The 17,994-nt window shown below is 44.3% G+C and overlaps 1 protein-coding gene and 1 long non-coding RNA gene across 3 annotated transcripts in view; one reads left to right on the plus strand and one right to left on the minus strand.

Annotated features, from left to right (window-relative positions):
* Nucleotides 1-13,342, plus strand: part of LOC142466222 (uncharacterized) — a 30,253-nt gene extending 16,911 nt beyond the window's left edge. Inside the window, exons 2-4 of the long non-coding RNA XR_012788089.1 lie at nt 6,453-6,516; nt 10,278-10,298; nt 12,777-13,342. This is a non-coding gene — a long non-coding RNA (uncharacterized LOC142466222). The remainder of the gene's footprint in view (nt 1-6,452; nt 6,517-10,277; nt 10,299-12,776) is intronic.
* The window catches only part of TMEM44 (transmembrane protein 44), a 44,137-nt gene continuing 36,617 nt past the window's right edge, over nt 10,475-17,994 (minus strand). The window contains exon 9 of one of the 2 annotated variants that reach the window (XM_075571119.1): nt 10,475-11,283. In XM_075571119.1, coding sequence (XP_075427234.1) covers nt 11,164-11,283 — 120 coding nt within the window. In that variant the 3' untranslated portion in view covers nt 10,475-11,163. Of the gene's footprint in view, nt 11,284-15,885; nt 16,307-17,994 lie in introns of those variants that run through there. The other variant, XM_075571120.1, reaches the window with a different exon arrangement.

Here is a 17,994-nt window from a genome sequence, read left to right on the forward strand (position 1 = left end):
TGGGGGGGTCAGGCTCAGCACACAGGAGAATGGGAATTAGAAGGGGTGGGGTGGCGGGGGGGTCAGGCTCAGCACACAGGAGAATGGGAATTAGGAGAGGGGGAGGCTCAGCACACAGGGGAATGGGAATAAGGAGAGGGGCAGGCTCAGCACACAGGGGAATGGGAATAAGGAGAGGGGGGCAGGCTCAGCACACAGGAGAATGGGAATTAGGGGGAGAGGGGCAGGCTCAGCACACAGGAGAATGGGAATAAGGAGGGGGGGCAGGCCCAGCACACAGGGGAATGGGAATTAGGAGAGGGGCAGGCTCAGCACACAGGAGAATGGGAATTAGGGGGGAGAGGGGCAGGCCCAGCACACAGGGGAATGGGAATTAGGAGAGTGGGCAGGCTCAGCACACAGGGGAATGGGAATTAGGGGGGAGAGGGGCAGGCCCAGCACACAGGGGAATGGGAATTAGGGGGGAGAGGGGCAGGCTCAGCACACAGGAGAATGGGAATTAGGGGGGAGAGGGGCAGGCTCAGCACACAGGGGAATGGGAATTAGGGGGGAGAGGGGCAGGCTCAGCACACAGGGGAATGGGAATTAGGGGGGAGAGGGGCAGGCTCAGCACACAGGGGAATGGGAATTAGGGGGAGAGGGGCAGATTCAGCACACAGGAGAATGGGAATTAGGAGAGGGGGAGGCTCAGCACACAGGAGAATGGGAATTTGGGGCGAGAGGGGCCGGCTCAGCACACAGGGGAATGGGAATTAGGGGGGGGGAGTCAGGCTCAGCACACAGGGGAATGGGAATTAGGGGGAGAGGGCAGGCTCAGCACACAGGGGAATGGGAATTAGGAGAGGGGGCAGGCTCAGCACACAGGGGAATGGGAATTAGGGGGGGGGAGTCAGGCTCAGCACACAGGGGAATGGGAATTAGGGGGGAGAGGGGCAGGCTCAGCACACAGGAGAATGGGAATTAGGGGCGAGAGGGGCAGGCTCAGCACACAGGAGAATGGGAATAAGGAGAGGGGCAGGCTCAGCACACAGGAGAATGGGAATTAGGGGCGAGAGGGGCAGGCTCAGCACACAGGAGAATGGGAATTAGGGGGGAGAGGGGCAGGCTCAGCACACAGGGGAATGGGAATTAGGGGGGAGAGGGGCAGGCTCAGCACACAGGAGAATGGGAATTAGGGGGGAGAGGGGCAGGCTCAGCACACAGGGGAATGGGAATTAGGGGGGAGAGGGGCAGGCTCAGCACACAGGAGAATGGGAATTAGGGGCGAGAGGGGCAGGCTCAGCACACAGGAGAATGGGAATTAGGGGGGAGAGGGGCAGGCTCAGCACACAGGGGAATGGGAATTAGGGGGGAGAGGGGCAGGCTCAGCACACAGGAGAATGGGAATTAGGGGCGAGAGGGGCAGGCTCAGCACACAGGAGAATGGGAATTAGGGGGGAGAGGGGCAGGCTCAGCACACGGGAATGGGAATTAGGGGGGAGAGGGGCAGGCTCAGCACACAGGAGAATGGGAATTAGGGGGGAGAGGGGCAGGCTCAGCACACAAGAGGGGGGATGCAATAATAGGGGAAAACGGACAAGCCTCTGCTCACCGTGTTTAATGAGCAACATTAAAACAGCGAGTTGCAAAGTGTTTACAGGAGTCACGTAAAGATTTGTTCTTTAAATGGCATCAGTCCTGAATATTTAATATGCTATGAAGATGTGCTGTGTGTTGGAGAATAGTTCAGCTCCACTCAAGTGATTAAAATCTACCCCAGCGCTGGGAAGGCATCTTAACAGTATAATGAATGACCATATCGATTGGATTAGATATCTACCCACCTATACCAGGGTGGGTTACCAAAGGATACAGTCACGTGCTGTTCTACATAGTATTTAATTACGTTTTAACACCCTATTTTTTATTCAGAGTTATTAATAAAGTATTTTAAATTTATCACTATACAATTGTTGTGTACGAGTGCTACAAGACTGGGTTCTTTTTCTCAAATCGATATTATCACGTCTCCATCCAGTCAGCACCTCACAGGTTAACAATAGCAGTGCGGGTTTTCTGTACGTGTAGCACCTTCTATAATGAATGACCCCAATGTGTCGCGGTCACTGGTTTACTTCGGTATATCGTGGGCAGGGTCATTATAATGAGTAAGGGGGCTTTGTAAATGAAGATGCTTCACCCAACCTCTGGCAGTTTCTCTGCCGGTGGCGTAACATAGATAATACAGCTATGCTGCTCCGGACCTGCAGGCCAGCGCAACAAATCCTTATTAATCCCCATTTTAATCCATCACACTGAAGCCTCTAAAAGGAAACAGTTTAAGTATCTGCTGGAGTTCATCTGGGTGCTCGTGCGAAGCAGGCGTACATACATTTATTACCAGAGGTTATGAACAAAATATAATGTGTGACCAAGAAATATTCCACTGAATTGAAGTGCACCGGTTATATTTAAAGCTGCACTTCAGTCAATATCCTGCATGTTTGTTTTTTTTAATAAATCAGTTCTGTAGTAAGAAAAAATACTTTTAGCATTTTCTGTTTTTAAAAAAACAACTTTGAAAGACCAATTTTCTTGTATTCTATTTTAACAGCCATTTGCTAAAGCACTGCCCCTTCATGTCCTGTCACAAGCCCTGGCACACCCCTTTGTCAGCCCTGCCCTCCCTCTAGCACATGTCAGTGCAGGAGTGCTCATGAATATTCATGAGCTTCCACTGAGAGACAGAAGCAGAAGAAAAACAGATCCCTTCACTAATTATGTCACCAAATTTCGCCTATCAATACATGGAGAACGAATTGACCTGCAGCTATACAGTTCTTTAGGTAATTAGAGATTGCACACATGAAACTATTGAAGTAAAAAAAAAAAAAATAGACTGAACTGCAGCTTTAAGTCTAAAAAATATAATTTTTTTGCTACCAATACCTTTTTATTTGCCTTTTTCATGTTAATCACATACTTCAGTGTAAAACCCTCTGTGTAACATACTTACTGCTCAGTTTATTATAGGTACCGTCTTCTTTTCTCACTAATGAGCGCAGACATATATAAACCCATTGCTCTGTATTCTGGACCCAGGCTCATATGTAGCATGTGAGAAGATCCATGTAGCTTAACTCGTCCCCTTTTAAAGCACACAAAGTCCTTCTATTTCTTCAACTTTATTGAGGGGAGTTAACAGAAATATAAAGGTTCTATATGTGGATTGTGCTAGCAGATTTCTCTTGTCAGGAGAAGAACCTGTGAGAGGAAGGTGTCCTGCTATGGGGAAGTGCTTCTCTGAGGGGAAGGTAAAAAGGATTTCCTTTCTGAGGGAGCAGGGGAAGATGTGTCTACTCACTTTGGCTGCTTGTTGGGAAAGAGGGAGCACACTTTCCTGTCAGACAGGAACACACATAGGCCCATAATATAGTGTGCGGCTGTGCACGTGTGCCTGTGCGAACGCGCTTGCATGTGACGCACGCTTTGTGTGTGTATGCTGTGAGCGACTGGGATGGAAGGTAATATGTGTGTGTGAATATATATGTGTGTGTGAGTGTATGTGTGTGTATAGATTGTGTGAGTTAAAAATGTATTAAATGGTATTTAAGAAAAAAAAAAAGACATGTATAAATGAATTTTTTTTTTTATTGTGCAGCTTTGACAAATACACACACACACACACACACACACACACACACACACACACACACACACACACATACACACATACACACACACACATACACACACATTACAGCGGCGGTAGCGCCGCAAAATCATTATTTTCTCCACCTTCTCCCTCGTCGGACGGCTCCACGCGAGTGCGGCCCTATTATAGTAAGGCTGACTAACCACAGCCATTTCTAAGTGCCGTGCGCAGCCACTATATAACAGCCCTAAGGGTGCAGCCACGCTCCCGCTGACCGCGCGGCCACTATATAACAGCCCTAAGGGTGCAGCCACGCTCCCGCTGACCACGCGGCCACTATATAACAGCCCTAAGGGTGCAGCCACGCTCCCGCTGACCGCGCGGTGCTTGACAAGGTAAATGCTCGCTATATAAATGTTTATATCCCCACTCACGTGGAGCGCGCGGACACGTATGCTCTCCCAAGCTTGGTGCTTGGGGAGACACCTCCGTTTGAGTTTTCAGTGCAGAAGGGAGAAGTCGCCGGTACATTTGCGTCGAAACGCGTAAGGGTGTTAGCGCTACTGGCAGCACCAGGCATCTACTTTACTGTGTCCTTGCTGTATTGGAGGGGAGCTTATGACGGTAACTTTGTAACAGGCTATTAATAATACACACTAAATATAACTGGGTTGAACTGAACGAGGCTTAGATATGATCAAATATAATTTATTCCTTGAAAAAGGTGAACACAACAGATTATACAAATAACAGACAAAATATAGACACTCACTTAATTTGGAAATGATGAAATAGTCAGAAATCGTGACTAGCAGTTCATACAGCAATCTTGAAAATCACAAAAGACACGAAAGACAATAGGCTGAGCCTGGTTCTTATACAATTATTTCCCATTGAACACAACCTAAACCCAGCCCCTCTCATAAATCAGTGGTGAGGTTGATAGTTTTCTCCAGAGTAAAACTCCTCCCACCCAAGGACGTTTAAAAACTGCTTTTCCTATCTAAATAACTTCATAACTTCAGTTCAGTAATACTTACTGGCACGCGAGACATATTAATACATTCCGGCACGCATGACGCTCCCAATGAGACTAAATATTACCGTGTAATACTAAAATTAAGAGAGATATTAATATCTGTCTCTTAGGACCTGCTAGACATCATGTGTCTGTAATCATTATTTGCGACTCGGTCCCCCGGTTACACATATGTAACTCTTAGCATGTTCAGCCGAGGACATCTCATAATATTCTTATATTTGATAAGGTCACTCATTCTGAGATCTCCTTGTGTAACTGCATCCCTGGCCCCCATCAAGAAATCCTTTGAAGCTGGGCTGTGTGTAGTGAACATTTGTCACCGATGCTATATTTCACACCCAATGCCCCAGCCTGGGTCCTAGCTGTCTCTACCAGCAATATACCCTTGGCCTGCCAAATTAGGTATTAACATACTGTGCACTAAACCCCCATCTGTACTTTTCCCACCCAACTTCAATCAAGCCTGTTGAAGCCCAGATATTTCTGAAAAGACCCCACACATTTGTATTTTCCTAAACTGTAGCTCATTAACCCCTTAAGTCTCCCGCATCAATCCCAGTGTATGTGTTGGTGCAACACTGGAACAGAAACAATACATTTATACAGGGAAATATACATTAGGATGCTGAAGCAAGGTAAAAACACATTACTGGACCACAGTCCAGTTAACCCCTTGCTTCCCAGGTGAGAGTAGAGGGTGGCCAAATGGGGTGTAACCCCTTTAATCCCGGGCCAAATCCTCTCTCTCATGACAGAGCTGTTGTTCTGCGGAACAAAGAAAGCGTGTACCGTTTAGCCTGGGGGGCCATTGAGTGGACGCACATCACGGAAGTGCCCGGCTGTAGGAAGGGAAGAGACTTGCACGCATGCAGCCACGAGGTTACAGGTCCATACTGACAGGCAAACAACGGGATACTGGTGTCTATGTCCGATGCGCATGTCCGACCTCATTGCTGTGAGGGAAATGATTTTAGCTGGTGTTAAATAAAACCGTTACTATTTACACTATGGCGCCCGCGCTGTCCCTCTTTGTTTATAGAAGTATTGAGGAAGGTGGTTGCTCCTGCGGATAGCTGTCCGGGTGTTCCAGTGTTTTATATCATTTTTATTTAGGTTTTATTTTACTTTTTGGCTTTCCCTTCCTTATGTTTTTTCCTTGTGTTTCCATTTCCCTCTCCTAGGTCCTCTTTCCTTGTCTTATATGTTGTCTGTTTGGTTTGTATTGTCTGTAATTGCTACATGTCAATCCTTACTAGCTATTCTCCCCCATTCTATTTGCTAGCATTTTACTTTGATCCATCCTTTATAATATTGCGCTGTGTTTTTAATATATATATATATATATGAGAAACACAGAATAACAGCGCCGTAATAAATGTAAAAGATAAAATATGCACAAAAAATAAAAACATTAAAGATAAAAATCAATGAAAACAACTAAATCAGTGCATATATATATACACATATTAAAAAGATATATCTTTTCAATAAATAAGGTATAAGAGACCACACTGCTAGGTGTATGTGCCAGGTAGAAACAAACAACATATATGACAAGGATGGGTGGGACTGGGAAGGAAAAGAGAAACACAAAACCAAGGATCTGAAAGATAAGGGAAGGAAAATGCCAATAGATAAAACGGAAATATCCGTGTTAGTCCTGCTGCGATAGTGCACAATAAATGAGTACTTTGTTATTAGGCGATACCTTTTTTTATTTGGACTAACAATTTCTGTCATAGGACAAGCTTTTGAGAGTTCTCCTCTCTTCCTCAGGTCAGCGATACTGATTAACAAAGGAATCTAAAGCAGACAAAACCCCAGATGTACTGCAGATAAGGTGAGAAAGCATCCCTAGTGATGGCTCTGGGAGGCAGACAGTCACACTCGTCTGCACCACTGATAGAGTGGAGGTGCAGAATTGTGCTCCCATTATGTAAAAGGACCAATGAATGTTGGGTACTAGACACTGAACACAGGATGTTAGTAAACCACCCAAATCTGGCGTTACAATGTTTCCAAGTATTTCAGGAAAGAAGCTTATTAAAAAAAAAATTGCATCTTTCTGATTTTTTATTTAAAAGGCATTACTTTTTTGTAAACCATTACACGTATCAGTATGCATACCATTACACGTATCAGTATGCATACCATTACACGTATCAGTATGCATACCATTACACGTATCAGTATGCATACCATTACACGTATCAGTATGCATACCATTACACGTATCAGTATGCATACCATTACACGTATCAGTATACATACCATTACACGTATCAGTATGCATACCATTACACATATCAGTATGCATACCATTACACGTATCAGTATGCATACCATTACACGTATCAGTATGCATACCATTACACGTATCAGTATGCATACCATTACACGTATCAGTATACATACCATTACACGTATCAGTATGCATACCATTACACATATCAGTATGCATACCATTACACGTATCAGTATGCATACCATTACACGTATCAGTATGCATACCATTACACGTATCAGTATGCATACCATTACACGTATCAGTATGCATACCATTACACATATCAGTATGCATACCATTACACGTATCAGTATGCATACCATTACACATATCAGTATGCATACCATTACACATATCAGTAGACATACCATTACACGTATCAGTATGCATACCATTACACATATCAGTATGCATACCATTACACGTATCAGTATGCTTACCATTACACGTATCAGTATGCATACCATTACACGTATCAGTATGCTTACCATTACACGTATCAGTATGCATACCATTACACGTATCAGTATGCATACCATTACACATATCAGTATGCATACCATTACACGTATCAGTATGCATACCATTACACGTATCAGTATGCATACCATTACACATATCAGTATGCATACCATTACACATATCAGTATGCATACCATTACACGTATCAGTATGCATACCATTACACATATCAGTATGCATACCATTACACATATCAGTATGCATACCATTACACGTATCAGTATGCATACCATTACACATATCAGTATGCATACCATTACACATATCAGTATGCATACCATTACACGTATCAGTATGCATACCATTACACATATCAGTATGCATACCATTACACGTATCAGTATGCATACCATTACACATATCAGTATGCATACCATTACACGTATCAGTATGCATACCATTACACATATCAGTATGCATACCATTACACGTATCAGTATGCATACCATTACACATATCAGTATGCATACCATTACACGTATCAGTATGCATACCATTACACGTATCAGTATGCATACCATTACACATATCAGTATGCTTACCATTACACGTATCAGTATGCATACCATTACACGTATCAGTATGCATACCATTAAACATATCAGTATGCATACCATTACACGTATCAGTATGCATACCATTACACATATCAGTATGCATACCATTACACATATCAGTATGCATACCATTACACATATCAGTATGCATACCATTACACATATCAGTATGCTTACCATTACACGTATCAGTATGCATACCATTACACATATCAGTATGCATACCATTACACATATCAGTATGCATACCATTACACATATCAGTATGCTTACCATTACACGTATCACTATGCATACCATTACACGTATCAGTATGCATACCATTACACGTATCAGTATGCATACCATTACACATATCAGTATGCATACCATTACACATATCAGTATGCATACCATTACACATATCAGTATGCTTACCATTACACGTATCACTATGCATACCATTACACGTATCAGTATGCATACCATTACACGTATCAGTATGCATACCATTACACATATCAGTATGCATACCATTACACATATCAGTATGCATACCATTACACGTATCAGTATGCATACCATTACACATATCAGTATGCATACCATTACACATATCAGTATGCATACCATTACACATATCAGTATGCATACCATTACACGTATCAGTATGCATACCATTACACATATCAGTATGCATACCATTACACGTATCAGTATGCATACCATTACACGTATCAGTATGCATACCATTACACGTATCAGTATGCATACCATTACACATATCAGTATGCATACCATTACACGTATCAGTATGCATACCATTACACGTATCAGTATGCATACCATTACACATATCAGTATGCATACCATTATACATATCAGTAGACATACCATTACACATATCAGTATGCATACCATTACACGTATCAGTATGCATACCATTACACATATCAGCAGACATACCATTACACATATCAGTATGCATACCATTAAACATATCAGTATGCTTACCATTACACATATCAGTATGCATACCATTACACATATCAGTACACATACCATTACACATATCAGTATGCATACCATTACACATATCAGTACGCATACCATTACACATATCAGTATGCATACCATTACCCATATCAGTATGCTTACCATTACACATATCAGTATGCTTACCATTACACATATCAGTATGCATACCATTACACGTATCAGTATGCATACCATTACCCATATCAGTATGCATACCATTACACATATCAGTATGCATACCATTACCCATATCAGTATGCTTACCATTACACATATCAGTATGCTTACCATTACACATATCAGTATGCATACCATTACACGTATTAGTACGCATACCATTACACATATCAGTATGCATACCATTACCCATATCAGTATGCTTACCATTACACATATCAGTATGCTTACCATTACACATATCAGTATGCATACCATTACACATATCAGTAGACATACAGTACCATTAGTTGACTTTGGTCCAATGTTGGACTGCTGATCACCTAAGAATATTTCTCTGCCTTGTATCTTCCTAGAATTGAATTCACTTTTCTGGCAGTTTTATAAATGGCCATTGACGTTGAACTTCTGATTAGAGGCCAGTCAGAACTAACCGATTGTGGTGTCTCATTGTGTGAAAATAAATGAAGTCCCTTCACTATCTTATCTTAATGGGAAAAGGCAATAGAGCCAAAGAATTTCCTTCTATTGTGTTCCCAAATCTGTCCATTGTCTCGTTGTCCAGGTTTCAACGAAATGCCGGCAATTCATCTTGTGTCTGTCTCATAGAAAAACCATTGGGAATCAAAAAGGTCGAGCTGCCTGGTGGTTTCCCAAGGAGTAAATACTTATCTGAATTGATATGATTTCATTTGGCAGTACGATCAGATAATTCCTCCCAATGCGCTTGTGAAATATGGAATTATCCGACAGCTTTCAATATAGCAAGAAATCATCATCCAACAATGCAAAAAAGTCCCCAAATGAAATAATTCTCTTTTAGATGTGGCAGCTTTATAACAAAAAATTCTCATCGAAAGCAGGGGGGGGAATAAAATAAAAATTATTTCCAAAACATTTCAAACCTATTGCTTAATTTGACAGTAATTACATGGAATGAATTGCTCACTATCCATGTGTATTTAAAACTGTTAATCTGATATGTCCTCATTGAATGAAAAACTAGTTTAACAAAATATTACAGTGCATTTTTTTTTTCAGAGCAAAGACAAGTAATCGCTGGTAAGAAAAGACAAACAGTATGTTTTAGAATATTTCTACTTGTGAATTTTCTTTAAGGAACTAATTCTTTAAATGGTGCAAGTTGATCTTTTTAAGAGTCTAAATCTTGGCGGAAATACCAGAGCTGCTTCTTCAGCCTGCAGAAAAAATGTGGCATATTCGTCAATAACCAGAAACGACCAAACATCTGTTTTGTGTGCTACATATAAATATAGCAAGAAAGAATGATTTTGAATCTTTTTTTGTGTTTACTTTATTCACTGTAAACCATGTTACGGAAGAAAAAACAATACGTTTTCCAGAACAAAATGCCATTGCACAGAATGCATAATTGTGTGCAAATGTGTACCAAGTACCATTAAATCTGTGCTAAGGACCATCAAATGACCACTTATGGGCTATACATCTTTCACAAACCACACCCCACCATGCCTCAAGTGAAGTGAATGCTCTACATTCAGCTTTGTTATAAAATGAAGGGAACAATGTATGGCTTGCTGTTCTTGGATATTACTTTAGAGACAGCTCCCAACCTGAAGAAGGAACCAGAGGTGACTTGAAAGCTTTTATCCAACAATGTCAGGTAGAGTATCATTTATCCCAACCATTTTGTGGTTGCTGTGGTTGTCAATTGTCAAAAAGAATGAGGAGAACTGATGGATCTTCATCAAAAATGATTTTTTAGCAGAGTGAGATTCCATTGAGGTGCATGAAACCATAAAGGTTTAAGTGAAACCTGGGCACATGCCAACTATCCAAAAACCCAGCAGACTTCTACCTCTGTTGTAGTGATGGCATTTCTGGGGTGCCAGCCAGCCTTATTCATTCTGTCAACAGCGGCTGCACCATTTAGTTTAGATCTTGACTAAAAAGTGGGTGGGAACTCCTGTTCAGCACGAACATTGAGGACAGAACTGTCATTGGGACGGATACTCGAAACGTCAGCGGTCTCGTCCCATTGCTGATTCAATTCTTCAAAGTCCCACTGCAAACAAAGCAAGATTAGATGGACATTTGCCTCCGGTCACATTCTAAAATGTTGAATGTCACAACTGAAAAAATTATCTCGTGCTAATTACATGTATAGCAGACTAAGTAAAGAGCAGCGATGCAGCTTCTAGTGGAAGAGATATCTTAAACCATGTGATATATATTTGGCCCATGTGGGCTTTATATAGGTTCAAATGTACAGTACAGTATACAGAGGCTAAGAACTGCAGGCTGAATATTTCCGATCTCAGAAGATTAATAGGCAGGTTTTATTGATAATCTAATTTTGAGAAGATGGCTCATAAGAAGCTGGGTGCTCAATAACCAACACTTTGTGAAATGGTTTAAATAGTCATTAATTGAACTACCTACAGTAATTAGCCACTCATATACAGGGCTGATGAGAGGGGGGGAAGCTGGTACGAATTTCCGGGGCCCGGCCGTTTGGAAAGGGGCCGGGGACCAACTACATATACATTTGCAGCGCCCTCGAGCCTGATGGGACAGCACTTAGATGCTCCCCTCCTCCTGAACTGCAGCGTCAAATGATGCCACGGACATCACCAACGTGACATCACACGGCATCTCATTGCCATGGCAACGTCAAATGACATCACGGTGTCGCATTACCATGGCAAGGCGACACCATGCGACGTCACGCTGTGGTTCAGGAGGAGGTGGCTGCTACAGCTAAGTGTGGGGGGGGGGGGAAGGGCTTAACCCTGGCTGTGCTCAAAGCTGTGACCATGCAGTAAGCTTAAGCCTATAGGGAACCATATTAATGGTTTTGAAGCAAAAGGTGGCACTGTGGGCTCATTTGCATGTCCTTTCCCAGAATCCCTTGCTGCAGTGGAAGTGCTGTGTGATAATGGTGAAAGGCGGGGTTGCAGACCTAAGACATGCAAATGAGCATACAGTAATATTTCCATTTGCTATATGCTTTGCTGTGGAGGGTTTTTGTCACTTTGTTTACCCACCATAACTTAACTAAGTCTGTGTGTACACACACACACACACACACACACACACACACGTTAGATAAATCTTCAAAACGTTTTCCATTCAACAGGACTGTCCTACTCCAGAGGCGAGTGTGACCGTCTGCAGAATCAGCTTCATGAAATAATGGAAACTGATGACTAGTTCGGGGGTTGGTTTTCCTTTGGACAGACCACATGTTTATGGTGCAGATTCCTCCTGGCGTTTAGCCCAGCGCTGGCACGGCAGTTCTCAAGGGAAGTGACAGCCTTCTGAAAAGTGTTTGATCACGGAAAAACTTCCACTGATTTCACACAGTCTCATGGATTTCACTTACACAACCAAGAATAAAACATCCACAGTAATTACTCTGAATCTGTTTGCGCCTCTCACAGCATAGGGCAGACATTTGGTTTTTCCCTTGTACTATAACACGTATCAAATTAGTGGTCTCTTGTGTGAAAGCATTTTGTGTCCAGTCTTACCGCAACCTTTATTTCTCATCCACAGAATAAACCAGAACCAAAGCCCTTTGATTCGACCCAGATCATGGTGATGACAAGACTACCGTCTACACCTCACCCAAACATACTATGGAGAATTAGAATCACACGTGCAGAGGACAGAAGAACTTTATAGCTAAGGGCGTTATGACCAGATAGAACATACTAGAACATACAAAGTCTGTCATGTCAATGGTTGTTTGCACCTTTAATAAAATAATAAGTCCCATGTAACTCACGAAAACACAAACTCTGCTTATCGCTCCAAATGACCACTCCCCAGATCACTTGATGCCAACGGTTCTTAAAATATAATCTTATTTCCTTTGCAGCAGCTGTGTGATTCTGAGAAGTTATCTATCCGCTTTGATGAAATATCACGAGGTTTAAGTACAAGTAATAAATCTTTGTAAGAGGGGGAGGGGGGATTGCACGTAGTCACAATACACAAGATAAGTTCACCTTCTGGCTCCTGATCTCAGAAGAGGCGAGAAAGCCCCGGTGTGCCAGATAAAAGCCTTTGGGGTCATGAACCAAACTTGTGCAGAAACAGCGCCAGATTAAGCAAAGGAAACCACCTAGTGATGTTTAAGCATTAAAAAGGAAACTATGGTATACCTGACTATTTCCATGAAGTATTTTGTTCTTTAGCCGGTACCAGGTTTTATAGTGATGATATTTAAGCAGTAACTGACTTACAAGACCTGTCAAACCAATAACAACAAGTATAGAGCGGATTAGACTAATTTAAAGATAAGACTTTATAGTGAGCATGCAAAATGGAGACAGAATGATGTTACTTATCTAGCAATAGACAATGTTTCCACTTTGCCAGAGGGTGTCCAACACCGGTGTAACAGCGACTTATCCCTGCTGAAGAAACCATCTCTAAAATCCAGCAGGGATCTGGTTAAGTGCAGCAGGCGATTAACCAAACTCCACCTGGCCAATTAAGGCTAAGGCCCCGCTCCCTCAGCGTGCCCGCACTGCAGACAGGCAGCGCACTGAGAGGCAATTGACCGCAGCGGGACCAAAGCCTAAGTCTGTAAGAAAAGCCTCCTGTTGGAAACAGGAGAGAGATTTCCTTAGCTCACATTTGGGCTGACAGAAGGAGAGCAGAGAAGCCTGCACACAAACACTATCTTGGGCACAAAGGCTGTACTGAGATCAAGGCACCCAGAGACCTATATTTCCTGGACACAGAGGACCCAGGAACCTGCCAGAGACTGACATGGAGGGCCACCTGCTTAAGGTACCTCCTGAGATTTTGGGGTGATAGGCTGGTAATGAGAATATCCCTCCAGTCCTGCAGATAGGGTCTGGGGAAGGAAGTTATCCCTTACAAAGGGATAGGGGTTTGTTATTTTGTTGTTTTTGTATGTTTTGCCTGGATAAAGGAACATAAAGCCAAGATATAATTGCACCCAAGTCGGTCCCCATTATATGAACCTCTGCACACATAGTGTAGGTCCCTCTAGCTTTGGAAGGGTTAAGGGACATTAAAATCTGGTATAAAACAATCCCAGTTTGCAGGGGCGTCATTGTGTCTAATACGGAGATGATGATTTCTCCGCCAGGAAAAGCTTCTCTCTCCAACTCATAATTATAAGAAGAAGAAATAGTAAAAATCCCTTTCAATATGTATTCCTCTTTGTAGGATGTATATATACAGAGGTAATCCCATCACAGGGGACAAATCTCTCCACTATACAAAGTAATGATATAGAACCCTTATAGGCAGGTGCGTCACTACACTACTGCAAACCCTGCAATGTAGGGGGGCCTGAGAGGAGGGGCCCCGGCTGGCCGGCACTGGAAGTTGGGCATTGGCAGAGGTCGGGCTCAACCTCCGTGTTGGGCTATGGGGCATTTGTTTGCTGTGGGGCCTTATGCCAAGCCCTCTCCCCCTCCTGCAAAGCCCTCCCCCCCACTTCCTGACAAGCCCTTCCACCAAACGCTCTCCCCCCACCCCTCCTGCCAAGACCCTGTCCCCCACCCCTCCTGCCAAGCCCTCTCTCCCCACCCCTCCTGCCAAACCTTCTCCCCCCACCACTCCTGCCAAACCTTCTCCCCCACCCCTCCTGCCAAGCCCTCTCCCCCCACCCCTCCTGCCAAACCTTCTCCCCCCACCCCTCCTGCCAAGTCCTCTCCCCCCACCCCTCCTGCCAAGCTCCCCCCTTCCTGTCAGTGGTTGTGTGTCCCAGTTGGCGCCAGAAATCGACCGACACGGAACCCGAGGCCTCGCCCCCATCCCACATTACCCGCAAGGTAAGAGAGGGAAAATGAGTGAAAGAGAGAGGGATTGAGTTCGAGTGGAAGGGGGGTTTAGTGCAAGAGGAAGGGGGGAATGAGTGTGAGTTATTAGAGAGTAGGGGGCAAAGTGAGAGAGTTGGAGAGTACACAGGAAGAGTGAGTTAGAGAGGAGGGGACAGAGAGTTAGAGAGGAGGGGGGGGGGAGAGTGAGAGGTGGAGAGGAGGGGACAGAGAGTTAGAGAGGAGGGGGGAGAGAGTTAAAGACAGAACTAGAGTTATGACCGTTGCACCCCATTCCCCCCTGTGTCGGCGGTCTTGTGAGCCCCCCATTTCACACCTTACGAGCCCCCTCTATTTCCCATGTATTTCTCTCCCTTCCGTCTCACTCATCCCTTTTCTTCCTCCCTCCCTCACCCCCCCATCAATTACTCCACTCTCACCCCCCAACTAGATACAACCCCCCCACCAACTACATAAAACCACCCTCACAAATAAATAAATCACCCCCAAATACATATGAACAAATAAACCCCCCCCCCAAATAAATACAAAATACAGATTTACCTACCTTGGGGATGGTTTGAGGTCTCTGCTGCCCCGGCTCTCCCCCAGCTGCGGGCCTCCCTCACGGACACTGTCCCACGCCAAACCTCTGATGCTGGCGTGTGCTGGTGTCAGAGGCTCATCGCGGGACAGTGTTAGTGTCAGTGAGGGAGGCCCGCAGCTGGGGGAGAGCTGGGGCCCAGCGGCAATGAGAGGACCGGCAGCCGGCTCTCCCCCCTGTCGGCGGCCCTGGTTAAGGAGAAGGGTGGGAGAGTTAGAGAGGAGGGGGGAGAGAGCGACAAGAGGGGGGTCTTTAAACATTATTTGCAGGGGGGGGGGCAAAAATGATAGTTAAGCCTCTGCTTATAAGCACATTGACGTCTCATGGAGGTCCCCCAAGACCTGTCGTACCCCATAACTCAATGTGCTTCCATTTCAGCCACAGAGTGTTGGTAATAACATGCTGGTGAGCAACCTTAGTGCTTCACTGCTTGCTTCTGCGCACACAGCTTTTATATCCAGGCCTGGCCAGTAAACCTAACCCATGAGAGACTGCTTTGCAGTGATACAAAGTCAGAGCGTGCAAGACCCCAACGAGAGCCAAAGCGCTCATCTCTACACATTCCCCACCAGTCACGTTCCAGGTACGAGAGGGGACAGAGGATGCTCAGTGGATGAAGTCTTCGTCCTTTATTTTGTCACTTCTCAGCCAGAGGGTCCGAACGCCTCATATTCGTCACTCTTACAAGAAAAGTAACAAAAAAAATTGTCTTTTCAAAACGTGCTCTGTCTTGCGCGGGCACTAGGGGCGGCCTCATAGGGATTCTGCAATTTGTTATTGCCTCGCTCGCGAGCACCTTCGCACAGACTATAATCCAGGCCGCCTGAGTTTTTCCAGTAGTATTATCTGCACCAAAACACTTGCCGTTTTCTCTTAATAAGACAATACTATATCATCAAATAAGATGTTGCAGGAGTGCAGAGTTATTTGGGAGAGAGATAGCAGAGTTATTTGGGAGAGAGATAGCAGAGTTATTTGGGAGAGAGATAGAGTTATTTGGGGGAGAGATAGCGGAGTTATTTGGGTGAGAGATAGCGGAGTTATTTGGGAGAGAGATAGCGGAGTTATTTGGGGGAGAGATAGCGGAGTTATTTGGGAGAGAGATAGAGTTATTTGGGGGAGAGATAGCGGAGTTATTTGGGTGAGAGATAGCGGAGTTATTTGGGAGAGAGATAGCGGAGTTATTTGGGGGAGAGATAGCGGAGTTATTTGGGAGAGAGATAGCGGAGTTATTTGGGAGAGAGATAGCGGAGTTATTTGGGGGATAGATAGCGGAGTTATTTGGGAGAGAGATAGCGGAGTTATTTGGGAGAGAGATAGCGGAGTTATTTGGGAGAGAGATAGCGGAGTTATTTGGGAGAGAGATAGCGGAGTTATTTGGGAGAGAGATAGCGGAGTTATTTGGGGGATAGATAGCGGAGTTATTTGGGGGAGAGATAGCGGAGTTATTTGGGGGAGAGATAGCGGAGTTATTTGGGGGAGAGATAGCGGAGTTATTTGGGGGAGAGATAGCGGAGTTATTTGGGAGAGAGATAGCGGAGTTATTTGGGGGAGAGATAGCGGAGTTATTTGGGAGAGAGATAGCGGAGTTATTTGGGGGAGAGATAGCGGAGTTATTTGGAAGAGAGATAGCGTAGTTATTTGGGAGAGAGATAGCGGAGTTATTTGGGGGAGAGATAGCGGAGTTATTTGGGAGAGAGATAGCGGAGTTATTTGGGGGAGAGATAGCGGAGTTATTTGGGGGAGAGATAGCGGAGTTATTTGGGGGAGAGATAGCGGAGTTATTTGGGGGAGAGATAGCGGAGTTATTTGGGGGAGAGATAGCGGAGTTATTTGGGGGAGAGATAGCGGAGTTATTTGGGAGAGAGATAGCGGAGTTATTTGGGAGAGAGATAGCGGAGTTATTTGGGGGAGAGATAGCGGAGTTATTTGGGAGACAGATAGCGGAGTTATTTGGGGGAGAGATAGCGGAGTTATTTGGGGGAGAGATAGCGGAGTTATTTGGGGGAGAGATAGCGGAGTTATTTGGGGGAGAGATAGCGGAGTTATTTGGGGGAGAGATAGCGGAGTTATTTGGGGGAGAGATAGCGGAGTTATTTGGGGGAGAGATAGCGGAGTTATTTGGGGGAGAGATAGCGGAGTTATTTGGGGGAGAGATAGCGGAGTTATTTGGGAGAGAGATAGCGGAGTTATTTGGGGGAGAGATAGCGGAGTTATTTGGGAGACAGATAGCGGAGTTATTTGGGGGAGAGATAGCGGAGTTATTTGGGGGAGAGATAGCGGAGTTATTTGGGGGAGAGATAGCGGAGTTATTTGGGGGAGAGATAGCGGAGTTATTTGGGGGAGAGATAGCGGAGTTATTTGGGGG

Source organism: Ascaphus truei, chromosome 14 (assembly GCF_040206685.1).
Source record: "Ascaphus truei isolate aAscTru1 chromosome 14, aAscTru1.hap1, whole genome shotgun sequence".
Taxonomy (NCBI): domain Eukaryota; kingdom Metazoa; phylum Chordata; class Amphibia; order Anura; family Ascaphidae; genus Ascaphus; species Ascaphus truei.